Source organism: Bombyx mori, chromosome 17 (genome assembly GCF_030269925.1).
Source record: "Bombyx mori chromosome 17, ASM3026992v2".
Classification (NCBI taxonomy): Eukaryota; Metazoa; Arthropoda; class Insecta; order Lepidoptera; family Bombycidae; genus Bombyx; species Bombyx mori.
The window spans coordinates 1,748,600-1,776,032 of NC_085123.1; the positions used below are offsets into that span (position 1 = coordinate 1,748,600).

Consider the following 27,433-nt stretch of genomic DNA (forward strand, 5'->3'; position numbering starts at 1 on the left):
GTTGATCCATTCAATCTTCTAATAGCAGTCACATCCTTCTTAATTGCAAGATGGTTTCCTACGCGTGCGGGGGTCTTGGCATGGCGTCGTGTAAGCCCGCACAGGCAGGTACTACCACTCTTTTTTTCGGACCCCGCGCCTAGGGGCGCGCGTGGTATGTTGTACTTGACGGACTGCAGATGTTGAGAGCAGATCGCGGGCCCAAGGATGTTTTGGGGCCCTACCCACTAAACGACTCCCCTGCACTGTTACATCCGACTTTGGATCTCCGTCCGGGGTCAGAACCCGATCAGAGTAAGGGGGTTCCCGCGGTCAACACTACAACCAGACTCGCGGCGCCACCCGGTCGAGGCGACAGTCAAGACTATACGTCGGTCGTCTCGGTACGGCAGCCCGACAGGCCGCCCCAGGTGGTACCGCTGGTGCTCCGGAATACTCCGCTAGACCAGAACCAACCAGCCAGGTCGGAACGCGATACACCATCAACCGGTTGCTCTTAAACAACAGTTCCGTGGAACTGCTGCCATGCAGCACGCTAGAGCACAGTCAGCACGCCGCGTGGGCTTAACCGGGGGGAGGAGGGGAGGTACTACCACCCTGGCTATTACCGCCGTCCAACAGTAATGCGTTTAAGCTTGAAGGCAAGCAGCCGTTGTACTGTAAAACTGCAACATAGAACTTATATCTGATCCAGACGGGCCTTTACTTCGTTCGTACGCCTAATTAAATAATAATAATGATAAAACAAAGAACGCCCTGGCACTAATCAATGAATTAAGCAGAAAAATAAGAAATCTTGTTCTCAAACTTATCTATGAGTAAGCATTAAAAAAACAATAAAATGTATCGATATAAAAATGCATTTAATAAACAAAGTCATCTTTTGAATGTAATTTTGAACATTCAATCAACATAATTCTAGTTTTAATACATTCACCTTGACATTACGATCGAGTTGTAAATGTCATTCTATTCGGCATGATAATTTAATTTCTTCGTTTCGTTTCAAATTATAATCGATATACCATTAGGTGCTACTTTTTAATTGTATTCGTTCTATTACCTGGGTGAACTAGCTCACGCTATGTCTGGGACAAAGTCGTTACCAGACTTAAGATCCATCTCACCTATCCTGACACGCTAGGTCTAAGTCTGCATTGTATGACAAAACGGCTGCCCTTTGTAACAAACTCTCTAAAACTGTTTGGACAGGGGTAGACGCACCTACCTGTGTGTACACTCTACCAGAAAATGTAATTCGGTGACCGAAGTTTTTCTCCCTTGGTGCACAGTGTACTATTTTATCTATAATTAAAAAAATATATATATTGACATTCTGAACTCCTTCTCTGCAGTCTCTATAAGTGTGGGAAATTTCATACTCCTCCGTCCGCGCAATTTTCATAAAAAGGGGTACAATGTTTTTGGTTCACGTATTAGTTTATAGATAAATAAATCTACCGTCAATTCACATGGACGAGTTCTAGTTATAACATGTGTCCATAAAAAGACGTGCAGAAAAAAAATCAGGAGAATATATATTATTATTCTTTCGCTAAAATAAATAGGATTCCGAACGCGAGGCCACGTTTGCCCTATAAATTTTGTAGCACGTGCGACAAACAGTCTACGTAACAGTTTTATAAAATACATGCAGACCAAGTTAGATTTAACATTGAAATTCAATTTGTTTTGATAAAATTCATTAAGCCACTCCGATTGAAATAGAAATTTTGCCGAATCATCTCGTAGAGGGCTGTGTGGTGCGTTCAAAAGTACGGGCACATGATAAATATTAGTAATTAATATAGGCAATTCTTAATAGTTCTAAATATAAACTATTGGAAAAAATATTGGGGATAAAACTTTTGAATATATTAATAACGATATTTTCGAATTTTTTAAATCTAGCCACTCCAAGTTAAAGCTTTCTGTGACACAGAGCCGTTAAAAAGTGAAGTAAATAATTGAACAACCGTTTTTAATCGCTCCTAAAATTTAAATTTCAATATTTTGTTTTAAAACGTGATGCGTAGAGAGGAGATGCATGTGAATAGGTGTGGAAATGGTAGTGCAAGGTAGAGGGGAAGAGGTCGACCCAAGAAGACATGGATGGAGTGTGTTAATGACGATATGAGAGAGAGAAGAGTGAGTGTTGAGATGACGGCTGATAGAAGAGAATGGAACAGAAAAATTCGTTGTGCCGACCCCATCTAGTGGGATAAGGTGGAGAAAATTAAGAAGATTTTCTTTTAAAATGAAACGATACGCAATAATATACAAAAAACGTATTCAATTTTTGTATTAAATAATTACATAAAAAAATATATTTTTAAGCATTTATTTTTGTTTTTCTATATTAAAGTCAGAATGGCATTATTATGGAACCATTGAAAAATTAATTAGTGCCTCTTTTTTATTTTTAATATTTGAATGTAAAAATTTTAGCGTATAGGCTTATAATAATAAAATCATAAAGCCACGAAACAGATTAATTAAAAGAAGCACTAAAAGAAGAAACAAAAAACGTTCCTCTTAGTGACACGGTGCAATAAATATAAGGACATAATATTATAACCCAGAGAAGGTTGACGGCTGGCGGCCGTTGTAAAACTCATGCCAAATCCCTTTAAGCCATGATGAGAGAAAAGACAAGAGAAAAAAGAAGATTTGATTTTTATTGCTTAGATGGATGGACGAGCTCACAGCCCACCTGGTGTTAAGTGGTTACTGGAGCCCATAGACATCTACGACGTAAATGCGCCACCCAGCTTGAGATATATGTTTTAAGGTCTCAGTATGGTTACAACGGCTGCCCCACCCTTCAAAGCGAAACGTATTACTGCTTCACGGCAGAAATAGACGGGGTGGTGGTACCTACCCGTGCGGACTCACAAGAGATCTTACCACTAGTAAAAAATCGAAATGTTGCACGATCGCTTGAAACTTGCTTGATAAATGTTTTTATTTCTTTATTGTAAGGACATACAAAAGCGTTCACATTCTGTACGTGAACTGAGCAACTGTTAACACATTCTGTATCCTTTTCGGAGTCAAAATTTCAGCAGAAAGCAGCGACTTCACTCTGTCCCTGGTATTGTCGACGTCCGTACGCGACGAAATTCACCATCAAGTGGTCCGTATGCTCTCTCGTCTGCCTACACAGACAAAAAAAACTTCAGGTGCAGGACACTTAAATCGCTTAAGATTCTCGCCCCGTCCCCATTTAGGTTTCACGTGTCCGGCGCAGTGAACATGGCGCAAATAGAGATCTCTTTGATATTAGTTCCATTCGAAATGGTATTGGATACGTGACCGATAGTAACGATTCAAAATTCACCGATCTGAAAATGTATTTACTGACCGTTTATTGTTTGGTTTATTGTTTATTTTGATATCTGACACTTATCGTGAACAGTCAAACCAGCTGCCAGACCTCAGGATACCTCCATTTCGTTCGTTTTCTGTGTAATGAAAAGTATCGTGAGTTATATTTAGGCGTATAACACATGTCTTGTATTCTATGATGGCTACCACCAACCTTCGTCACGGAAACACATAGAGGATCAAACTTTCCGTAGACTCAGGGATCCTGAACGACCTCGATAAATTTTCACAATAAAATCTACCCCGATCTAGAAGTCCAGATATTTCTTTAGCCCGCTACGAATCACAGCTAACCCTTTTTAGATAAGGCCGTCTTGCTCCGCGCACCGTCCGATCAGAGCGATATAAACTCCACCGGCTTACCGTTAATGGGCCGTTATGCAAATCAGGCTTAATTCTCTTTTTGTATTTGTTCCTTTCAGGTACAATAAAGAAACAGGTAACATTAAGATTAGGAAATTCTTAGTTTTGTTCCTATCCATTCAAATTATTTTTCCAAGAACTATTTTAATGTATTGATTGAGACCTTAATCTCATAATAGTCTCAAGTAAGCGCGTACAAAACTTTCCTAAAATTACCCTATATCCAGGGAAACTGACTCTAGGCGAATCTCAGTAATATTTCATCAGAAATTTAATTAGTTGTAGAAATCTTGTATGAGAACTTACTAGATGATGAGGTTAGTTGCCCTCAATTAAGAAAAATAGTATTATTATTCGCCAATAGATGTCGGGAAGAGTCATAAAGTTGATTATCGATAAAGTTGATTATTGAAAACACGAATAAAACAACATTTTCTGAAAATAAACAGTAGCTAGATCGATTTATCGCCCCCGAAATCCCCTGTATACTAAATTTTATGAAAATCGTTGGAACCGTTTCCGAGATTCAGATTATATTATATATATATACAAGAATTGCTCGTTTAAAGGTATAAGATAAGATTAAAGCAGCTTAGAAGTTAGTCGTGGTATAAGCTGGAAGACTATTTTATCTATTTCTTGTCGCAGCTGGAAGTCGGACTTACGGTCTTCTTGCTGATAAATTCCTGGGATTCATGGACATCGCATAGCCAAAGCGATCGCGAAAGGTTTTCAGTCGTAAAAAAATCGGGCTATTCCGTAAATAAATAAATCCGTATTCCGTATAAATTTCTCCTCAGGCATGACAGTAAAGTTTCGTAATTGCCTGCCACTTATCCATAGGCTTCCCTTCACATAGTCGCTTTTCATATTCACTAAGCACTGATTTATATCACACATTAACGTGTTATAATCTCATATACAGTGCATCCGAAGCGTCTTAGTCGATGCACAGAGAATTTATTCTATAGAACGACCTAACTATTTTGATACTATATTTTTTTAACTCACTTTTTTTGTATAGCTTGCTAAAAGAATTCACAGCCCACGTGGTGTCAAGTAGTAATATAGCCCATATAAAAATAGTTTCTACTCGATCTGACATACAAGCTATTTCTCTTTGACTGCGGGTCTGTACTCACAAAAATAGGTGCCACTGTGACAATAAATCGTAGCATCAAGATCGCGGTGGGTCATATTTATGATAACGGGATTCAACTTTAATGTACTGCAATAATAATTGATAAATCTGTTTTTTATTGCTTTTTTAGGCAGACGAGGATACGGTGCACCTGATAGTGAGTGGTTCCCGTCACCCATGGACTTCAGCAATGCCAGGGGCAAAGCCAAGCCGCTGCCTAATATTAAGTACTCTCCCCAAGCCTCGTTTGAAGAAGGACATGTCATAGCCCTCAGAAAACATTTATATCTGTATTTAATTTGATTGATATTTGTTTTGATTATTTCTAAATAATGTCTAAATAAGCTTTTAATTAGTTACATGCATTACAGAAGCCAATTTCATATTATAATGAAGAAATGAAATTTAATGAATTTCAAATAACCGATTCCTAAAGTTTTACAGAAATAATACGTTCAAGTATCAAGATTAACAAACTTGACACAAACTAGACGTGTTTTCGAATGCACATTCCGCTTGAGCGCGTGCCAGTCGTTCGCTCCTATCAGTTCTCTAGGTCATTTCTTAGCGTTCGCGCGTCTTTTTAATTAAACACGGTGTAAACGAACCTACAATATCACACGAAGCAGGACTACCACTACTTTAAAGTAATTAAAAAAAAAAACAACCTAAAGCGCGTGTGTAACGAAAAAATAATAAAGTGTCAAAATTGGTTGGTTAAAGTTTTCGGGTGGCGATTCTGAAGAACGTGCAAATTCGATGCAATTTTGATTTTCTCTCGTGTGAAAAGTGCATGTGTTGATTCACTTGAAAGCGAAGTGCCGATGCGATTGACAGCTAAAGGTAATAATGAGTTGTCATAAATAATTAATGAGGCGTCAAAGCGACGTGCTAACTGTCAATTGTGATGTATCGGTGAAATTTATCTTGTTTATATGTATTTACAACTAGCGGCCCGCTCCGGCTCCGCTTGGGTCTTTAGCAAAATTTTCAACGATAGTTGACTTAGTTTTATTTTTTAAAATAAAAAAACACTTATTGCGACATAACTTTAATAGTTAGACATGTCGCGACACTTTTTGTAAATAATAATGTGTTCTACAAAGTCGTAGTATATTATTTTATTCTATCATCAATAGTTTTCGCAGGGCACGCGATGTAAAGAATATTTTAGGTCATTTTTTTACACCTTGGGTTACATTTTTGGAGTTTTAGTAAGGATCCCTAATTTTTTTCAAAAAAGATTATAGTCTATGTCACTCGGGAATAGTGTAGCTTCCAAACAGTGAAATAATTTTTCAAATCTGTTCAGTAGATTCGGAGCCTATTCAATACAAACAAACAAACAAATCTTTCCTCTTTATAATATTAGTATAGATAATAAATAACTGTGATATTCATTCGCTTGAACTAATGAATTCAATTTAGTTGTTAAATATCTTTAATAGGGTTAATAGGAGAACGAGCTTACGCTACATTTGATGGTAAGTGATGAGTGAAGCCCTTGGGCATCACCACACGAATACCGCCACATAATTACGAAATGAGGTCGCATATTGTGGGCCCACACCGGTAGATACCACAATATAATATGTTTCTTCAGCGAAGAAAACGTGCATTACTACAATTTAAATTGAATAGAATTAATTGGAATTTCAAAACTGTGTGATAAGGTGTTCTGTTTTTGTTGTCCATAACTTTAAATAAGGTCGTGAACTTAAAAATTTAAAACCGAATTATTACATAAGAATTTTGATGTTATTCAACACAATATCCAAATATCGTCAAACAATACTTTAGTCAGTTCGTGACCACGAAAAGTGTAATAAAGTCGGAAATTATTTAATGACGTTAATTAATAACGTGAGAATAAACGGTAAAAAAATTTTAAATTACGTATACGACTAGAGTTATTTCATGAAACTAAGAAACATTATAATAGAATGGAATAGAATTATAATTTTTAAGCTACTTATAAGCTTCTACTGGTGGACCTCTTGTGAGTCCGAACGGGTAGGTACCACCACCCCGCCTATTTCTACCGTAATGCGTTTTGGTTTGAAGGGTGGGGCAGCCATTGTAACTATATTGAGACTTTAGAACTCACATCTCAAGGTGGGTGGCGGCATTTACGTTGTTACGTCTATGGGCTCCGGTAACCACTTAACACCAGATGGGCTGCGAGCTCGTCCAGCCATCTACGCAATAAATAAAAAATATTTTCGACAAAACCATATGCGTCTTCAGGTCAGTAGCTAACTCGGTCGGTCGGTCATTGATCTCTCTAACGAAATCAAAACGATCGCCGATTGATCTTCACGTTAACCGCCAACATTCATATCACAGGAAATTAACTTTAATGGATCGTAGTAAGTAACGGTGCGCTATCAGAGAACTGTTTCGAAAACGCACATACATACCACGTCTACAGACTGTATGTATATGGAAATTAAAAACGGATTTACAAAAAATTTCCATGCTCATTACATGGAAAGTTTTAGAGTTTTTTTTTTATTTATTTCTTAGATGGGTGGACAAGTTGACAGCCCACCTGGTGTTAAGTGGTCACTGGAGCCCATAGACATCTACAACGTAAATGCGCCACCCACCTTGAGGTATAAGTTTTAAGGTCTCAAGTATAGTTACAAACGCTGCCCCACCCTTCAAACCGAAACGCATTACTGCTTCACGGCAGAAATAGGCAGGGTGGTGGTACCTACCCGCGCGGACTCACAAGAGGTCCTACCACCAGTAGAATATCCTTTACTATCTATACTACATATACGTACCTACCTACCTACTACCTATACCAGATCACAAAATGCAATTCATTGGAAAGATCCGGCGAAAAAATCAGCAAGTTGCATCGGTTAGTTAGATTGCACGTCGAAATTTTTTGACCAGAGGCAGATACCACATCCGGCTTTTTTCTACGCTATGTGATTGTTTGAAACTAACTCTAGTACGTATGAGCAATATCCAGTATGATCACCTCTTGGGCCATGAATTCAATTTCGAATTCACAAAGAGCCTTCTTAATGTAATCGAAGAAAATTCAATAATGAGATTGGATTGCCTAATTTGCTAATTCGATCGCAGCTTTGACCTTAAAATGGGCTGCATTCTATAATTATATACCGCTATGAACCTCAGTGGGATCAACCTGTCAAATGTCAACAGCCGGTAAAATTTGTAATTCAAATATCGAACGTTTCGCATTAAAATATCTTGTTTAATACTGTCGAGACCCGTTCGAGATGTTATATCGCACGCGGATGCACGAAAGGTCGCATGACGCGATAATCGACTCCGTTTGTATTCTAAATTTATAGCTAAACATACACTAATTTGTCTAATGTTTTTTATTGAAAAAAAAAATCTTAATGCAAATTAAGAATACCTTTTTTGTTTGACATTGAGGTATCCATTTTACCGTGGGGATCACTCAGCCAGTTATATCGAACTCCAAGACGATTACCGTGCTATTATTACCAAGTTATTTTTTAATCTCAGGCGGATACCAATTTTACTAATGAAATACGTACTAAACAAATTTTAATGTTCATGATTGACTTCCACGGTGAAGGAATAACATCGTGTAATAAGAATGAAACCCGCAAAATTATAAGTTGCGTAATTTCTGGTGGTAGGACCTCTTGTGAGTCCGCGCGGGTAGGTATCACCGCACTGCTTATTTCTGCCGTGAAGCAGTAATGCGTTTCGGTTTGATGGGTGTGGCAGCCGTTGTAACTATACTTGAGACCTTAGAACTTATATCTCAAGGTGGGTGGCGCATTTACGTCGTAGATGTCTATGGGCTCCAGTAACCACTTAACACCAGATGGGCTGTGAGCTTCTCCACTGATCTAGCAACAAAAAAAAAAGTACCTACATAAACCACCATTCGCTAATCCAAATAAATCAGTTTTGACCTGATCCTAATTTCAAAATTAAACTTAAAGTCCTTTGTCTGTCATGACGTATATCCGAATAGCATTAATCGAATTAATATAATTAAATGTTAACAATCTAGATTAATCGCCCTCATATAAACGGATCAAGTCAAACGAGGTCAAACCGAAGCCCTAGGATACGAATGCTTTAGTATAATTATCAACAAGCCATCGTACGTTATGGCCTGTAGAATTATTGCTTTTACTACAAATATCTCCAAGCGTTTTATCCTCGTAGTCAATTTACAATTTGGAGGTTCAATTAAAAAAACCATTGCAATGGTAACTTAAAAAATATTAGTACGCCGAGTTTGAGCTATCGGTTCTTCTTAGGACTGTCGTTTTTTTTCTTGTAAGCCCGGTGATATATACTTATATTAACATTGAACAAGTACTTAGGTTTTCTGTGAAGTTGAAATATACGATTTTATTTTTTTTAAAGTTTTAAGTGAAATAGATCTATTATATATACCTATAGACTATACCACTATTCCCGAATCCAGCCTGTTCTTGATAAATTGAATGAGATCCGTCGAAGACACAAGTTTGCACGTTCACTGCGAAGAAGGATCCCTTTGTCACGGTGCCGCAATTCCAGGGAGTATCTTTCCAACCTTCCACGAGTATCGCGATACCTGGGGTCGACATTTCGAGCGATGTCCAATTTCGGAGTCATTTGGAAGGCAAAGCCAAGTTGGCGTCCAAAATGCTGGGAGCCTCAACAGATCGAGGCGGTACTTCACGCCTGGACAAAGACTTTTGTTTTATAAAGCACAAGTCTAGCCTCGCGTGGAGTACTGCTGCCACCTCTGGGCCGGGGCTCCCAAATACCAGCTACTGCCATTCGACTCCATACAGAAGAGGGCCGTTCGGATTGTCGATAATCCCGTTCTCGCGTATCGCTTGGAACCTCTGGGTCTGCAGAGGGACTTCGCTTCTGAGCTGAAAATGCAGAGATTTTGTACCGTATGTTCCATGGGGAGTGCTCTGAGAAATTATTTGAGATGATTCCATCATCTCGTTTCTTACTATCGCACCGCCCGCCACCGGAGTAGAGTTTATCCATACTACCTAGAGTCACTGCGGTTATCCACCGAGCGTTTCCAGAGATCTTTTTTGCCACATACCATCCGGATTTGGAATGAGCTCCCCTCCACGGTGTTTCCCGAACGCTATGACATGTCCTTCTAGAAACGAGGCTTGTGGAGAGTACTTAACGGTGGGCAGCGGCTTGGCTCTGCCACTGGCATTGCTGACGTCCATGGGCGACGTTAACCACTCCCCATAAGTTGGGCCATGTGCTCGTCTGCCTAAGCAGGCACTGATAGGTACTACCACCCGATTTATCTCTGATGCGAAACGATGGTGCATTCCAGTTTGTAAGGTCAAGGTATTTATTGTATTGTCGTAGAATTAAGACTTAGACATCATGCGTCGAGGTGGGGGACAGCATCAACGATATGATGTCAATGGGCACAGCAATCTCCATACATAAAATATATAAAAATGAATTGTTGTTCGTTAGTCTCGCTACAACTCGAGAACGGCTGAACCGATTTGGCTAATTTTGGTCTTGAATTAATTGTGGAAGTCCAGAGAAGGTTTAAAAGGTAGATAAATATGAAAATGCTCGGAATTCAATAAAAATAACAATTTTGTTTTTCCTTTGATGTGTCCCCCGTCGGTCTTTTATTTATCGATTGAGGCACTACGAAGTCTGCCGGGTCAGCTAGTTATACAATAAAAGTACAAAAACGTTTTCATCTTTCTTTTCATCTTTTTTTTTCTTTTGCTTAGGTGGGTGGACGAGCTCACAGCCCACCTGGTGTTAAGTGGTTACTGGAGCGCATGGACATCTACAACGTAAATGCGCCACCCACCTTGAGTTAAAAGTTCTAAGATCTCAGTATAATTACAACGGCTGCTCCACCCTTCAAACCGAAACGCATTACTGCTTCACGGCAGAAATAGGCAGGGCGGTGGTACCGACCCGTGCGGACTCACAAGAGGTCCTACCACCAGTAATCATCTTATACGTATTTCCCGAACTAGTAATACAGAAAATCATAGCAGCTTATATGGCATTACTATTAGTATTAACCACAATTCCAACTCAGCGGCTGTGAGTTTGGCAACCATTATCAGGAATTCGGATATTGTTAATGACACTGTTACGAATACTGCAGAATACATTTTAAAATAAAATAATGCTGTTTCGTGTTATAAAAAGTGACATTGGATTCGATTAATGATTCTAGAACCTTGGTCTTCACTGAAGCGTCTCGGTAGATAGTGAGCAACTAAATATTGACTTCAGTTCAGTGAATTGAAAATGTAAATTTAATAGTTTTTTCTACCTAATAACGAATATTTGTTGTTTTGTTGCAAGTGATCGTATGAGCCCACAGATTCGAATACAATTACCACCTGACGACACGGGATTAAAGTCTTAATTATATTGCACTATTTTCGCACCCTTCAACCCGGAACGTAAAACTGCTTGGTAATAGAAATATGTAGAATGTGGTGACTATTCATGCGTGCACTACCTCCTTAAAATCCATCAACACCTCTCTTGACTTGATAAGTGTTTCGCTAAATTCCCTAATCTATTACAATGTTTCACTTCTCAGATGAGTCAATGGGACGAATAGAATAAAATTAGAAAGAATAAAAATTAGAAAAATAAAAAAAGGCATCTATGTTGATAAGTCTTCTATGAAGTTTCTGTCAGATGCTTCCTTTGTATACGAAAAAACGAATGATCAAATATAGTAGAGGTTTCCCGATCACACTTACAGGAAGAAAAAGGATCGAACAATTATTATTTTGACCAATAAATAAAACGTTAATTATTATGACTCATAATTACCACAGTATATAATTAATAACAGTTTCACGGTATTTTAAATTGAAAACCTATTATTATTATTATTGTAAACTTTCTAAGTATTTAAGTTATGACATTACTGCGATTTATTTTACACTATGTACGTTTCCCGGAGATTGTAGTTAGCACTTACGCCCTCACCAAACCTTGAGGCATAACTCGAAGCCCTAAAATACTTGCGCCCGCGGTTCAAAGTTGCGGATCAGTCCTACATACCCCACGCGCCACCTAGCCGTGGGGACCTCTTAGGAGGTTTGGTCCCTGGCCTGAAAAAAAAAGGAAAAAATACGTTAAAACCTTAATCTAACTATTCTTAAATCAAGCATGTCATTAAGAGGGTGCCACCGTGCCACCGACGATAGTGCGACAACACTAATGACGTCACACGATTAGAAAAGAATTCAGAGAATACACAACCTTTTTAATAACGAAATAACAAAAAACAAGACGTCAGACCAAGCCATACGTTTCAACATACACAAAAACAATGAAACGCGAACTCCATCGGTTGCAGCTGTCTTTTTCGCACTCTACTCAAAAATGTTTTAAGAAAGAGATAGCAATATAATTAATTAACAAATCCACCATTCAAATTTTCATCTAATTGTATGCAGAATATTTATTCGCTTGAGCTTATGATTTGGAACACAGTACACGTTGCGCGTAAAACTGTCAATGAAGTTATTCCATGCGGAAGGCGTTGCGATGCACAATTAAGCCGGTCAACAATTTATTGTTTGTTTTATTTCTTTTTCTTTTAAGTTACAATCACGCTATTATTTATACTAGAGGTCCCGTAGTAGTCGAAATTTGCGACTATAATTGATTGGAATTGTAAGTTTGTACACTATTATGATTGTATTTTATACTTCTATAATCACAAATTTCGCCAAGACTACACTATAAAAAATATTAACAAAGACAAACAATATTTCATTTATTCTCAATTTGACAACAGACGTCAAGAACAAAAGTTTGACAGTAAATAGTATGCATGCGTATGTGCGTCAAATACATGGTATATAGTGTGTGTAATGTTTTCTTTATTGATTTAATATATCTTTTATGCATTATTTTAAAAAAAATATTGTGCACTTTTTCTCTATATTCTCTATAAGTGTGGAAAATTTCATACTCCTCCGTCCGCGCAATTTTCGTAAAAAGGGATACAAAGTTTTTGCTTCACGTATTAATAATATATAGATTATGTATTGCATTCAAAGCGAACGCGTTTAGGACAATGCGCCTGTCTGTCCAAATGTCCACCCACGACATTTAAGAACCGTTCATTTCCAACTAAGTCTCAATAAGAGCCTGTTTTAGCACTGAAATACTACGCTTATAGTACTAGATATAGATTAGATATAGTTGTCGTTGCATTGATAACCCGCCCGATGCACTCATATCGAGCAATTTAATTTTTATTTTTTATTTTTTATTTATTGGGTACCATCATGTTATATACATCAGCACAGAACATTACAGGTATCATATACATTGATTTCACACTAAATGCTAACACAATTACAGGTACCGACTGCATGCATAAAAAAAAGCGGTTCATTATATAAATAAATAAATAAAACTATACCGATAAAACTATACCAAAAAATTGCTTATCAGGATTTGAACACTGGTATAGTTAACCAGTGTTCAAATCCTGATAAGCAATTTTTGCAGTTTTTGTTTTTTAAATGTAATTGTTATAATGACATATAATTCAGTAAAAATGTAATTCGGTTAATCTATTTAAGGAAAATATATATTTTTTGCTTAAAAGTTACAAAGGCTTTATATAAAAGCTACATAAAAAGGTTTTTCTTTACAGAAATGTATTTTTTTATCTAACTCCATGTTCCAAAGCGGTTAATACGTACCTAAATGTCTTCTTTTTAAAAATTACAACACGAGAGGAGTCACCTTCATTGGGACCTCTACCCCTAGAAAAAGAGTTTAAAGAGAAATATTGTTACAATGACGACATCTTTGAACCGGCAACCAGTGCAATTCAATGCAGAATTTACAGCATAATAATCACTTTAAAAAATTATTATACAATTTTAGCGCATTACACAATGACGCATTGAAAGATTCACTGACGCGCGGCTTCTTGTTTTTGCAACCGACAATATTTATCTTTAGTCAGCGAATCATATTTTCTGTTTACTTTGGAAATGGATACTAATTTTTGTTGACTCTGCAACCGGTCTGAGAATCATGCATGATCGACATGAATGCGTTCAAAAATCATTCATCCGAATACGATCTAACTCGGTGCAGTTGTGGTTAACTGTGTAGGGAAGCTTTCTGTCCCAGTAATAAAGTGAATCGTGGTAATAATAAAAATTATAATGCTTAAAAGACAGTGACAACCCAGAGTGATAGTTAGTCGTCGGGTTTTACAAAGCAATTTACTAGTGGTAGGACCTCTTGTGAGTCAGCACGGTAGGTACCACCACCCTGCCTATTTCTGCCGTGAAGCAGTAATGCGTTTCGGTTTGAAGAGTGGGGCAGCCATCGTACTGTTACGACTGAGACCTTACAACTCTACGTCGCAAGGTGGGTGGCAACATTTACCATGTCTATAGACTCCAGTATCACCAGATAAGTAACACCTGATGAGCCATATTTTGATATTTGGGGTAGATGAACCCGATCGCTTGAAGTATTACTGCCTTGCAGCATTTAATTGTTCTTACGTTTTGAGGGGTTTTTATTGCCGCGATACCAAACACCTCTCAACTAAAGGCTCCGGCAAAACTGAACATCAAATGAACCGTCATCTCGTCTGGATTGGTACACAAAACGAAAGTGTATACGTTTACCTAATGTCACAGCCAAGTGTGCTAAGTTCCAACTACTTAACAATTGAAATCAACAATGCACATTAGTGAACACGTGTTAACATGGTATACTGTTTCCTATTTTTAAAACAACAATAGTACTATGATGTGATGAATTCTCTCGGTTTTTTTTTAAATAATCCATTGCAAAAGATATTTGACTGACTTAGCGGTGCAGTTATCAGCGCCACAGACTATTGCATCGAGGGTCGTGGGTTCGAATCCCACATTGTGTGAGGAAAAGGAGGTGTGTTTGCTCTTTGTCTGGGTGTTTATTAGCTATATTTGCATATATTTAAACATAAATAAGTATGTTTATCAGTCTCTGGTATCCATAACACACGGTTATCCTAAATTCGGAATCCGGAAGACCGTGTATGATTTGCTCTCAGCTATTCCCATTATTTGTCTACTATATTTAATTCAAATCTTATTAATCAAACAATATTTAAGTATTTTTATTTATCAAATTTACAATTTTTAAAAAGCACTATAAAATATATTGCCACTGATGGCGATGTCTGCAAAACAAGCTACCAGTGGTTAGGACTCCAGAGTGAGAAACCTCACTGCCCGCGCTTTATCAAGGATAATTGCTTTCTGTACCAGGCCCCTAACCCGTTATTATTATGAGACACATGTTCCATGTTTGTTATTTTATTTTTGTTAATCAAATACTACTGTTATGGTAACATAATGTATAACGTCAATCTGAAGAATCAACCAAAGCTCCTTTAAAATTTGTCGCTAGTTTACTGCATAGTGCTCGAAGGATCAAACAAGCAGAACGACAAAGAAAACTCTTTTAAACGCTAAGACAGCTGAACTTAAGACTTTTTTATTAGTAAATATCCTGAAATTACTTCGATTTAATTTTCACATCTAGTATAAAACTTTTACAGATTAATTCAAAGAATCAAACTCAGAACTTTCAGCTTATCTTAGTAGTTATTAATGAATTATGCAATTAAAATGTATAACAAACAACGGAGTTCGTAATTCGAGCAATAAGCCTTATAAGAGAACCAAAGGATTTTAAACTCTTAAAGAAAACATCGTGCTATGTTTTAAGAGTTTTGTCTTTGAGAAAGTTTGGTCTAAATACCAAACGACGCTTAGCGGGTATAGATAGCTATTTGTTTGAGATTTTATTTAAATAACAATTATGTATGAACCAAAGAATTAGAGTTTTGATGTAACTGCATAATTGTTTTATGTTGTATTCTCTCCAGTTACTTGTGTTACAGTTACATCCATAAGCATTACCGCTGACTTATAAATTCGCTGACATATTAAAGTAAAAGACAGCATACTACGCAAGCGGTCAATATTATTTTTATTAATATATTTTATTATTGCTTAGATGAGTGGCCGAGCTCATAGCCCACCTGGTGTTAAGTGGTTACTGGAGCCCATAGACATCTACAACGTAAATGCGCCACGCACCTTGAGATATAAGTTCTAAGGTCTCAGTGTAGTTACAACGGCTGCCCCGCTCTTCAAACCGAAACGCATTACTGCTTCACGGCTGAAATAGGCAGGGTGGTGGTACCTACCCGTGCGGACTCACAAGAGGTCCTACCACCAGTATTCACAAGAGGTCCTACCACAGGATAATTCGAGAGCTGAAAGGCAAATTGGTTTAAGCGACATTTTTAAAAAGCTACCATAGGAAAACCATTTAAAGTTTAAAATTTGGAAAAAAATAACAAAAAACTTCTTCAGATATTTAAATGGAGTAAACTCAATTGAAGTTCTATTAAAAACATCGAATTGTTGATACTAATCTTCTTTATATATAAAAATGAACTCGTTAGTCTCGCTAAAACTCGAGAACGGCTGGACCGATTTGACTAATTTTGGTCTTGAATGATTTGTGGAAGTCCAGAGAAGGTTTAAAAGGTAGATAAATATGAAAATGCTCGGAATTAAATGAAAATAACAATTTTGTTTTCCTTTTGATGTGTCCCCCGTCGGACGGATCCCTTTTGTTTGTTTTAAGTTTATTTTATACAAAAGTTTAGGGCTTTTATTTATCGATTGAGGCACTACGAAGTCTGCCGGGTCAGCTAGTACCAAATAAAAAGGACCTTTGATTATAAAGCTAAATAAAAAGCGAAATGCCGCTTAAATCAAATAAACTTTCACCCTTCGATATAATTAATGTATTTATTTCAAAGAAAGAAGACAGAACAGCTTATATTCACAAAATAGAATAACAAATCGGAAACACAAAGCTAATATATTATAACAATAAAGTTCGTCACCAATAAAAAAAAGTTTAATTATTAGAGAAACAAAAAGGATGAAGCGTGATAATAATGGATTTAAATGCGAAAGAAGAACTCATGTCTCAAAGTGGGTGGGGGCATTTTCGTTGTAGATGTCTATGGGCTCCGGAAACCACTTAAGACCAGGTGGGCTGTGAGCTCGTCCATCCATCTAAGCAATAAACAAAAATAAGAGAAAGTACCCGTTTAGTGCCCTTCTAAGACCTACCACCCCTCAAATGTGCCACACTTAAGTACTCTACTTAACTTATTTTCTCACAAAGGGAATAATGCAAACGGTTCCGAACTTAATACTCGTTAAAGCACTTGAGGTCTCGCTTGTTTCTAAGCAACTTTGAATAACTTAAACATTCTCGGTTAAGTTCACGCGAGCTTCGAGCTAATTAGGTACTTAGGTTTTAAATTTAATTTTACTGAAGTGAAAGAGTCCATAGCACTCATATTACGTTGGGAAGACTTACTTTTTTATAGACATCAGCAAATGTCCCTCACCCGACGTGTGACGCAAGTTGAAAGTCTCGATCATATTATTTGGGGGGATAGAAGAATTTGAGACTTAAAAGATGATTGAGAATGAGGTTGTTAAGGAAGTTTTAACTATGAATGTGGAAGGCTTTAGAGGAAGAGGTAGACCTAATAAAAAATGGATGGATTGTTTGAAAGACGATATGTGTAAAAGGGAGTGAGCGAAGAAGTGGTATATGATAGAGGAGTATGGAAAGAGAAGACATATTGCGCCGACCCCATGTGACTGGGAGAAGGGCAGGAGAATGATGAGTGATGAAAATGATTGAGAAGAAATTGTTGCCACTATGGTTGGGTGATCGGAATTTTAGTTAAACAGAACGGGGTACTGATCTTAGTCGTTTCCCTACTCCCCGGAAGACTAACCAGATCAGTTTATTTTTGATTGTCCTTTTTTTTATATTGCTCAGATGGGTGGACGAGCTCACGGTATACTTGGTGTCAAGTAGTTACTAGAGACATCTACAACGTAAGTGCCGCATCCATCTTGAGACATGAGTTCTAAGGTCTCAGTTTTTAAAGTACAACGTCTGCCCCACCCTTCAAACCGAAACGCGTTACTGTTACACCGCAGAAATAGGCAGGGTGGTGGTACCTACCCGTGCGGACTCACAAGACTTCCTACCACCAATAGAATTATTAATATTACAGTTCTATTCCATGCTCCACATTAACTTTGATTTTCCTCATTTTCAGTTGAAAATACATTTAGAAAATTAATCCAACTAAAAGGTTCTTTGGCTTTAACGCAAGCCAAAACATTTCAAGTTTCCATTAGCTTTAAAGTTCAAAGAAAGCTGAACGCTGCAGTTACAATACCGCAGTGCGGATGGAGGCTTAAAGCATTGAGCTATAGCTATATTGAAAGCTCTCGGAGCTTAGAGGGCTTTCGATGTGAACACAAGATTTTAAATGCGGCGTGTATCATTAATTACCGTTAATTGTTTTAAGAAGATCGCTACTGAAACTGTGAGCTGGCAGGACTATTTGCAGCGGTGTTGATATTTTTTCAAGGAACATTGTCTGAAGTGGCAGTCCTTCGAGTCTTCTTGTACACTTATGCAGACACGTTTTGGGCTTCTGAGCAATCCACTTTGCTCAGGATTTAGCTCCATGCCTAATAGGGCAGGTGTGATGAGTTTTTTTTGTTGCTTGTATGAGTGGACGAGCTCACAGCCCACCTGGTGTTAAGGGGTTACTGGAGCCCATAGACATCTACAACGTAAATGCGCCACCCATTAGGTAGGCAGCGGCTTGGCTCTGCCCCTGGCATTGCTGATGTCCATGGGCGACGGTAACCGCTCACCATCAGGTGGGCCGTGTGCTCGTCTGCCTACAAGGGCAATAATCCACCTTGAGATATAAGTTCTAAGGTCTCAAGTATAGTTACAACAGCTGACCCACCCTTCAAACCGAAACGCATTACTGCTCCACGCGAGAAATAGGCAAGGTAGTGGTACCTACCCATGCGGACTCACAAGAGATACTACCACCAGTAAAAGTAAGTGATGTGAATATATACTTATATATATAACAATGATGATGATGATTAAGAATGATGAAATGGACGTTAGTAGTGCTTCCGATGTAGTGCAAGGAATGAATGGTTCCCCTCTGATGACTTGAGGGTATTCTTTCTTCTGTATTTCGTCGTTCGTATACATTTATAGCTGTAAATAAATTAAACAACCAACTAATGAAGTGAATACTAAACTAAGTAACCCAACTAATAAAGAACAAAAATTTATTACAATCAAACAGAAAATACATTGTATTATTGACTAGTAGCTAGACCATAGTCTTTAGTCATTATCCTAAGGAACTGTTGTGCCATAGCACAACAACTCCTAAGGGTAATAGGCAGGGAAAAATACTTGACCTCCTTGAAATGGCATTCATGATGTTTCGTCTCAAAAACAGGCGGTATTTATTTATTTATTTATTTATAACTTCATATACTAGAAAGTATAAAGGCGGACTTAATGCCATAGGCATTCTCTAACAGTCTGCCTTAGGGGAGTGCAGAGATGAATCTTGGTAGGTGTAGTGTGAAGGTGATATTACATAAACATATGTGTATATGTAACATACATAATATTTATAGATACAAATACTCGTACTTAAATAAATACATATTACTGTATCTACCCCATGTATCTATCCGAATAGACACAGTACACCCATCTCTAATAAATAACTTAATAGAAGGAGAAGCTGAGACAGCGACTGCAGAAAAGTATGAAAATAAATATTGGACGGACGTCATTGTAAATTAAGAAAGCTTGATGAGCGATAATTAAAATTATAAAAATTGTTCGATATCCAATAGAAATATGTCGTAATTAGCGAAATAACTTTTTGGAAATAAGTCTGTTTCTTTTTTTAAATATCAGTATTCAATTTATCATTGACAAAACAAAAGATAAAACGTAAATATATAAACACAATTGAATCAAAATCTTGAGGTGTCAGTAATTAAGGTTGAATTTCGATCACTGAGCTAATATCAGTTAATTCCAAAACGCGCACTACAATAAATTAATGGCTCAATTTCAGATATAACGCTAAACGTCCAACAATACTGTTAAAAGCGAATGATGAAATCGATTGCTGCACGTTGGACCGCCGTATTTGACTACTATTAATGTGACGTACTATTAATCTTATTACTATATGTACTTGAAGTACCGATTCGATACCGGATCGAAGTCAGTTGTTTTGTTATATAACATACGGTATGGTACGGTATATTTGTGGCGTGTGTGGGGACTTATGAGAGAGTCCTGGCTTGCGACTTTTGAATCACGTTGAAGATTTACTTAGCACCAACTTTTTATAAATTCATTTAACTTGAAGAGATTTGAAAACAATTTTACGGCTCAATCACGCTTTTACAATTTTCATTTTGTGATTTCGTACTTTTCGATAGCCGTGTTTGAATATAAATATGGCATACGTTTTCCAGACAGATTTCCACGATCAAGGAACAGCTTCGTGTAACAAAAATCAAACCCGCATAATTTGCGTTATCCATCAGTGATAGTAGAGCATCATATAAGCCCGCACGGGTAGGTACCACACCTTATCCACTACTGCCACGAAGCAGTAACGCATTCCAGTTCGTAGTGCCGAATAGCCTATATACAAAATGCATTGAATCCAAATTATGATGTCAATAGGCTCCGGTAACCATTTAACACCAGGCGAATTGTAAGTTCATTAATCTTATACTAAATATTTAAAAAATCCCCAGAAAAAAAAGAAACGTTTGGCACTCGGGGACTGCCGCGGTAAAGCTATTGCAAAGCATTTTTTATCAAAATGGTAGGCGGAGTGAGAGTGTTAGGTTTTATTTTCGTTACGGAATTTCTTGATTCGGCCGCCGCGCTCCAAGCCCGCGATAAAAGCTCTGTAATATCTTTAAAAAAAAAAAACAATATTTTTACGACAATTTCTATTTGCAAATAGGTAAGTTTCTATGGAAAGCTTTAGAGCCAAACTTTATAATTCACGTTCAGATAAACTTTACACTTTTCAAACAACAAAACATTTAAATTTACATAAACAATATGAATATTGAATGTGTTATAAATTGGTGATATACACAATGCGATAATCATCTAGACACTGCATCCGAAGCCCGCCCAGATGGCACCGGTTAGAATGGTCTATCCTACGGAATACCCCGCTGGGTCAGAACCAGCGTGGGTCGAGGATAGCCGGCCCTCCATCACCCGGATGCTCTTGCATAAAACGCGTGCAGAGCAGCTTGCACGTCGTCTTCTTAGGCCCCCTTCGCCGGTCCCCAGGACACTGCAATAGCAATAAACAGAGAATGGTCCCGGAATGGTTTGGTGGACGATAACCCCATCCTCTTTGATTGTTATGTTAAGATTAATCGTTCCAATTGTGTCAAGTGCTGAATGAATTTGTTGTTGATCGAATATATTTGGTGTAGCCCAATTACTGTTGATTGAATTGTTTCATTGGATACATGGTGCAAATATTAAATTCTAATTTACATTACGATATTCTGAACGATAGTTAAATTCAATTCTTATATCATCAATCAATGGTGTTAGGACGTATTGTGCACTGGTAGGTGCCACCACCTTACCTATTTCGGCCGTGAAGCAGTAATGCGTTTTGGTTTAAAGGGTAGGGCAGCCGTTGTAACTATACTTGAAACCTTAGAACTTATATCTCAAGGTGGGTGGCGGAATTTACGTGGTAGATGTCTATGGGCTCCGGTTACCACTTAACACCAGGTGGGCTGTGAGCACGTCCACCTATATATCCAATAAAAATAATATGTAAGAAGGCTTATATATTGTATCATTCCCGTATAATATTGTTTGTTTGAAGAAGTGATTACTAAAAGAATTTTGCACTTTCTAAAATTATGAATCTTGAATCTTTACTTCACTTTTGTATGTTTTAAACAAATAAGAATCACTATTTACAAATATCTCCGGTCCTTCAAATTGTTGGCAAAAAATAAACTAAATACTTTCGCCGTATCTTGGTGGAGGAAATACGGAATACGATATGTCCTTGTCGACTTTTTAAGGAGATGAATATCAAGCTTCGGTTCGGTTCGCCTTATGTGAACAGAAGGCAGTAAGCTTTTTAAGCACTCATTCTCAAAGTTTCTCCTCTCGTGCTTTTCCACTAATAGTTACTTATATGTATTTAGTCTTGAAGTAAACAGGGAAAGTGTTAACCGTTTTGCGACCTAAGTCTAGGAAAAGTTGTTAGAAAGTAGTCATATTATGTTCATGAAGATAATTTCATATGTCATTAATGTCATATGAATAGAGTATTTTGTTTTGCGACGGATAATCTCAGGTTTATTCTCTTAAAATAAACTGTTAACTTATACAAATATATACATAATGATATCAAATACTCCAGACAATGAAACATTTAAATGCGTTTTCTGTATTATAAATACGAATTTATTGACAATATAAAACTATAATAATTTAATCTAACGAAATATTCACTCACCTGTAATATAAATACGTTGTCTCAAAAAGAAAGGTCAGTGAGATGGATTGCAAAGTAAAAGAATGTAATTAGTTTATCAGACAGAAGAAATAAATAAAAAATGGGGTATTTACTTCAATTTATGTTGTTTCAAACCTTATTTAAGTAACATTTTAAGTTTAAGTTTAAGTAACTTATGTAACAAAATTATATACATATTATACAAATTGACTTTCATGTCGGTGAAGATGGAGAGAGTTCACTACCCACCTGGTTCAATGTTCTCCTACACATTGGAGTGGAACGAATTGCTTTGTACCATAAATCCTGCTAGAGAGTTGTTGGTCAATAACACCGCCCCACTCTTTCTATGGGTAAATAAAGATGACTAAGAAATTCTCCTTTTTACTGAATCACGGATAGCCTCAAGATTCTACTCCAATTTCACCGGTTTGAAAGGCGAATTCACGGGACTTAACTTGAGAAACTTTGCAAACATCTGCTCTAGTAAGAGTAGAGCTTCTCTGTATCTACCATCGGATCAGAATCAAGACCCACTGAGAAGATCAGGCAACAAACTGTTTTCTATGAGAACGGGTACCGATGCTTAGAATGCCTAAAGGCAATGTACAAGATGCAGCAGTGTAACCGAAAATTTCAGCAGAGAATTCCCTTGGAGTTAATTGTTATTCACACGTAGTTTTGAGGTAGCATTCACATCTGAATACACTTTCAGATTGTTACGAGATCGCCCAATAAATGAACTTCCCAAGAAAATATAAGTCTACCATCCAACATGGAAGCCTACGCAACATATTTTAGCTTTAAATATAAATGTTTGTAATTCCAGCGAATGATTATGATTACGTAACAAGTATTTACTATTTGCGAAACATTTGACTGTCAATTACATGTTGAAGTGACATTTAAGACCATCTGCAATAAATAATAATCATTATTATTACTTCTGACATCAATAATGTAATCATTCTGAATGTATAATATTAATTATCATTGTCAGTTTTTATCCTATTGACTTTCATAATAAGAACCGTTCGCTAGAGTGAGGTAAAGTCTCCTTGGAAATGATAGGCATTTTTGGTTTTTTGGTACGGCAGGTACAACGCTGCTGATGGTCGTGCTAATGTATCTTTTTATTTTTATTGCTTAGATGTGTGGAGGAGCTCACGGCCCGATCGTGAACATTTGATAAATACGTATTTCATTCATACGAATACCGGTGCATCGCTAAATACGAACTCTCCGCACGTCTTATCCTTTATGCCACGTCGACTTCCATGGCAGTGATCCTGGGCAGTCACTAGTCTCTGAGGGCAATGCTTGACTTGTCCACAATTTCCCAGAAGGAGACAGCGGAATGAGAGAGAGGGTGAGCTCAAACCTATCCACACGGTCAAGGAAAGGTTTTGGCCTGACTCCATCTCCTATAAGAAGCGTCCTACCCCCTAGTGTAGGTTGGGAGCCGAGCATACAAGTCCCTCCTGCGCACTACCATCACTATATCTATAGCGCGTATGGAAGCAAATCCACAGAAATCCGAAAAGCGACCGATTGGCAACGTATCGCGATCCCATTCAGTGGGATGGTTCTAGTCCAGCGAGGTGTTCTGGACTCCAGCGGCACCGTCTGTGGCGCCCTGTCAAGCTACCGTACCATGATGGTTGTCATACGACGACTCCATCTCCGAACTCCATTGTAGTCTGGACCATGGAACCCTACCTTCCTTTCTCGGGTTCTGTCTCGGGCGGAACTTTGGGCGAGAACGCAACGGAATCGTTTAGTGGTTGGGCCTTTCACATCTTCGTCCACCGAGCCCTACTTCTATCGCTCGATTCCTCGGCGTGGGGACCTCATAGCAGGCTCGGTACTCGGTACGGAAGAAAAAGCGGGACGTTCGCTGAATTATCACATCATTCCTTAAAGCGGGACAGCGGGTAGGGTATCATAGATAGTGAGATAGACAATTACTCAAGATCGTTATTAGCGAGAAAGTTAAGAAGAAATACGAGTTGCCTATAATTTGTTTTAATATAAATCCATAATTCAGTCTGTCTCATAAGAACACAAATAACGAAAAATATCAAATGTCGTGTATTGATTTCTTTCTTAATTTGAAAAACTAGGAAGCATCTGAATCGTACACATTTTTCGTCGTTTTGGGTCAACCAGCAAACACATTTTATGACCAAAACAAAGCAAACAAGGATGACTAAAGTCTAAATGCTATGTTTAAAACCATATTAAATCGACCTAGTGACAACAAAGAATGAACAGTAACTAAGTAAGCAAAAACAAATGAAATTAGAATTAGAATACATTAAATTATCTTCTTATCCAACTTTCAGGTCACACGTCCATCTCGTTTGGATAGCGGACAGACAATGACGAAATAATTCGTAATTCGAACACGACGGTATGGGCAACAGTCTCAGCAGCGCCAACAGCCGGAAATGGCAGAAACGGAAACGACAGCCTCCTTCTCAAACAGAATCGTCCAGGGTGCTGTTTCTGCTGTACCTAATACACAGAACTTGGAACGTGCTGGTAGAGCATGTTGACTCTAAAAGTGCAAGGTATGGAACAAAAACAAAATGAACTAATTTTGACTTGGTCAAGATTCTTGGTCAATTTTCATACCATTAAACTGTTGTTAAAAAGTTACGAGTGTGCAACCCTAGCCTAATTAAGGCAAGATACTATTTCCTGGCCATGCATCATTAGTAATGCTACGCGCTGGGGCTCGGGATAAATAAAACTTTCACCGAAGTACAAATTAAAACTCTATTTAACACTTAGAACACTTAAGGAACTCTTCACAATTCGTAATTCACTTGTTCCGCTTCACTTCATTTGATCCGTTTACTGTTTCGCTTCGAACAAAACCTTCATGTCATCTCTGCAACGCTTTTATAGTCGACACGACAGATCTACAATGATCGAGAACATTCCCGGTAGGACCAGTCGTTTCGATATGTTTCCGCTATTTGATAACAGATGGCGTTACATTTCTCAAGCGTTCTTGCTAATACTATTCCTTTTGATATTCGTTTCTGCTATTTGATGACAGATGGCGTTACTCTTGCTGGCGTAAAAGTAATCAACGCATGCCCCTGTGCTTTTTTTTTATTACTTAGATGGGTGGACGAGCTCACAGTCCACCTGGTATTAAGTGATTACTGGAGCCCATAGACATCTATAACGTAAATTGAGACCCACCCACCTTGAGATATAAGTTCTAAGGTCTCAGTATAGTTACAACGGCTGCTCCGCCCTTCAAACCGAAACGCGTTACTGCTTCACGGCAGAATTAGGCAGGGTGGTGGTACCTACCAGCGCGGACACACAAAACGTCCTACCACCAGTAATTACGCAAATTATAATGTTGCGGATTCGATTTTTATTACACGATGTTATTCCTTCACCGTGGAAGTCAATCGTGAACATTTGTTGAGTACGTATTTCATTAGAAAAATTGGTACCCGCCTGAGATTCGAACACCGGTGCATCGCTCAACACGAATGCATCGGAGTCTTATCCTTTAGGCCACGACGACTGTATGTCGGCTGTATACTAAATGAATACATACTTACATATCCCTCCCTAATTTCCAGATGGCGTGGCTCCCATACAGCGCCAAGTGCTGGTGGCGATCTGGCCAGGGGGTTTGACTCCGTGAGTCTGGCTGACTCCGATCCTGGTTCCTGTTATTCGGCTTGCTGCTGCAGCTACTGCCGATTAAGAGAATGCGCTCAGGATAACACCAGGTACTATTGGTACATTGAAATAATACCAAACTACTAGCCGTAATCATCCATTAACATGTCCAGATTATGAGCTTTAGAATTGAACCTGGGAAAAGGTATTAGGTTCCCAACGATAAATCAAAGGTTCGCTTGGTCTCCATCACCACGCCAATGGCCTAAGAGTTAGTATTTAACTATGTGATTACTTGACCCAGATGATAGTCCCACAGTTTCGATTCCGTATCAAAGTCAATATAATTGTTCAAGATGTTTTTTATTTGTTCCGGATACTATTAATATAAGAAAAATCCTAGCCTAAGCCCTATTTAATGTTGCTCGATTTACTTTGTTTTCAATAAATCATATCTTCACAGGTAAGACTGATATGCGACCGATGGACCCAATCTTTAATTCGTTGTAAGCCATGCAAAAATTTATTCAGGAAGACTACGGTCTTTAGAACAGTAGTTTACGACTTTAGGACCCTCAATCTTTAGGTCAATATTCATTATTCTAGCAATAGTTAATGCTCCTCTCACTAAACCAGTCGTATAGAGACATTTTATATCATTACACTTTTCTCTCAGAGATACTGAATGGTTAATAAGCTACTATTATTACAAGTATACGGCTAAACAAACAGTAAAATCGGCAGAATAAAATAAATCACATGCCATTGCTCTGCCCTATTCCAGTTTTTGTTAAAATGTCCCTATTTGACATTTATCTATTTGATATCTATATCTACACTAATATATAAATCTACAGGGATTTTTACGGATGTTCCGTTATAACTTTTTTTTTTTTTTTTTTTTTTTTTTTTTTTTTTTTTTTTTTTTTTTTTTATGATTGAAGGATTACTGGTGGCCCGGAGGCCTTTCCAGTTTCACCAGGACAGGTGGGCGAGCAAAGGCTCAGCCAGGAGGGGTGGGATTTGCTAACAGCTACCCGAGCGCCTCCGAAGGAGACCTAACAGCTCAAGAGCAGCTGTTTCGCGAATGAATCTACTACCGGATCGGAATCGCGACCCGCTGAGAAGATCCGGCGAGAAACTCAGCGAGCTGATTCATGGGTTAGGTTGCACGGCGAACTCTTTGTCGAGTTCGACGAGTACGGTTACCGAGGTCCCTAAGCCTGCTCCTAGAGCTGAAGGCGTCTAGTGCGAAGGTTATTGGATCTGATGGATCCGTAAGGACGTGTCTAGGGCGTCGACGGTGACTGGCTCCTGCATGATCAGGATTCGGGGAGTAGTCAGCGGCGGCTACGATAAGGCGATTATCATGACGC

General features: G+C 38.1%; 1 protein-coding gene and 1 long non-coding RNA gene across 3 annotated transcripts in view; one reads left to right on the forward strand and one right to left on the reverse strand.

The window, feature by feature from the left end:
* The first annotated feature begins 5,442 nt into the window (after positions 1-5,442).
* LOC105841728 (uncharacterized) overlaps positions 5,443-27,433 on the forward strand; it is a 134,455-nt gene continuing 112,464 nt past the window's right edge. Inside the window, exons 1-3 of one of the 2 annotated variants that reach the window (XM_021348237.3) lie at positions 5,443-5,734; positions 24,749-24,976; positions 26,015-26,167. In XM_021348237.3, coding sequence (XP_021203912.2) covers positions 24,819-24,976; positions 26,015-26,167 — 311 coding nt within the window. In that variant the 5' untranslated portion in view covers positions 5,443-5,734; positions 24,749-24,818. Of the gene's footprint in view, positions 5,735-13,955; positions 14,294-24,748; positions 24,977-26,014; positions 26,168-27,433 lie in introns of those variants that run through there. The other variant, XM_062673243.1, reaches the window with a different exon arrangement.
* On the reverse strand, positions 11,251-13,802 carry LOC134200504 (uncharacterized). Its single transcript, XR_009975462.1, has 2 exons — positions 13,612-13,802; positions 11,251-12,000 (listed from the first exon to the last, which is right to left on the reverse strand). It is a non-coding gene; the product is annotated as an uncharacterized LOC134200504 (long non-coding RNA).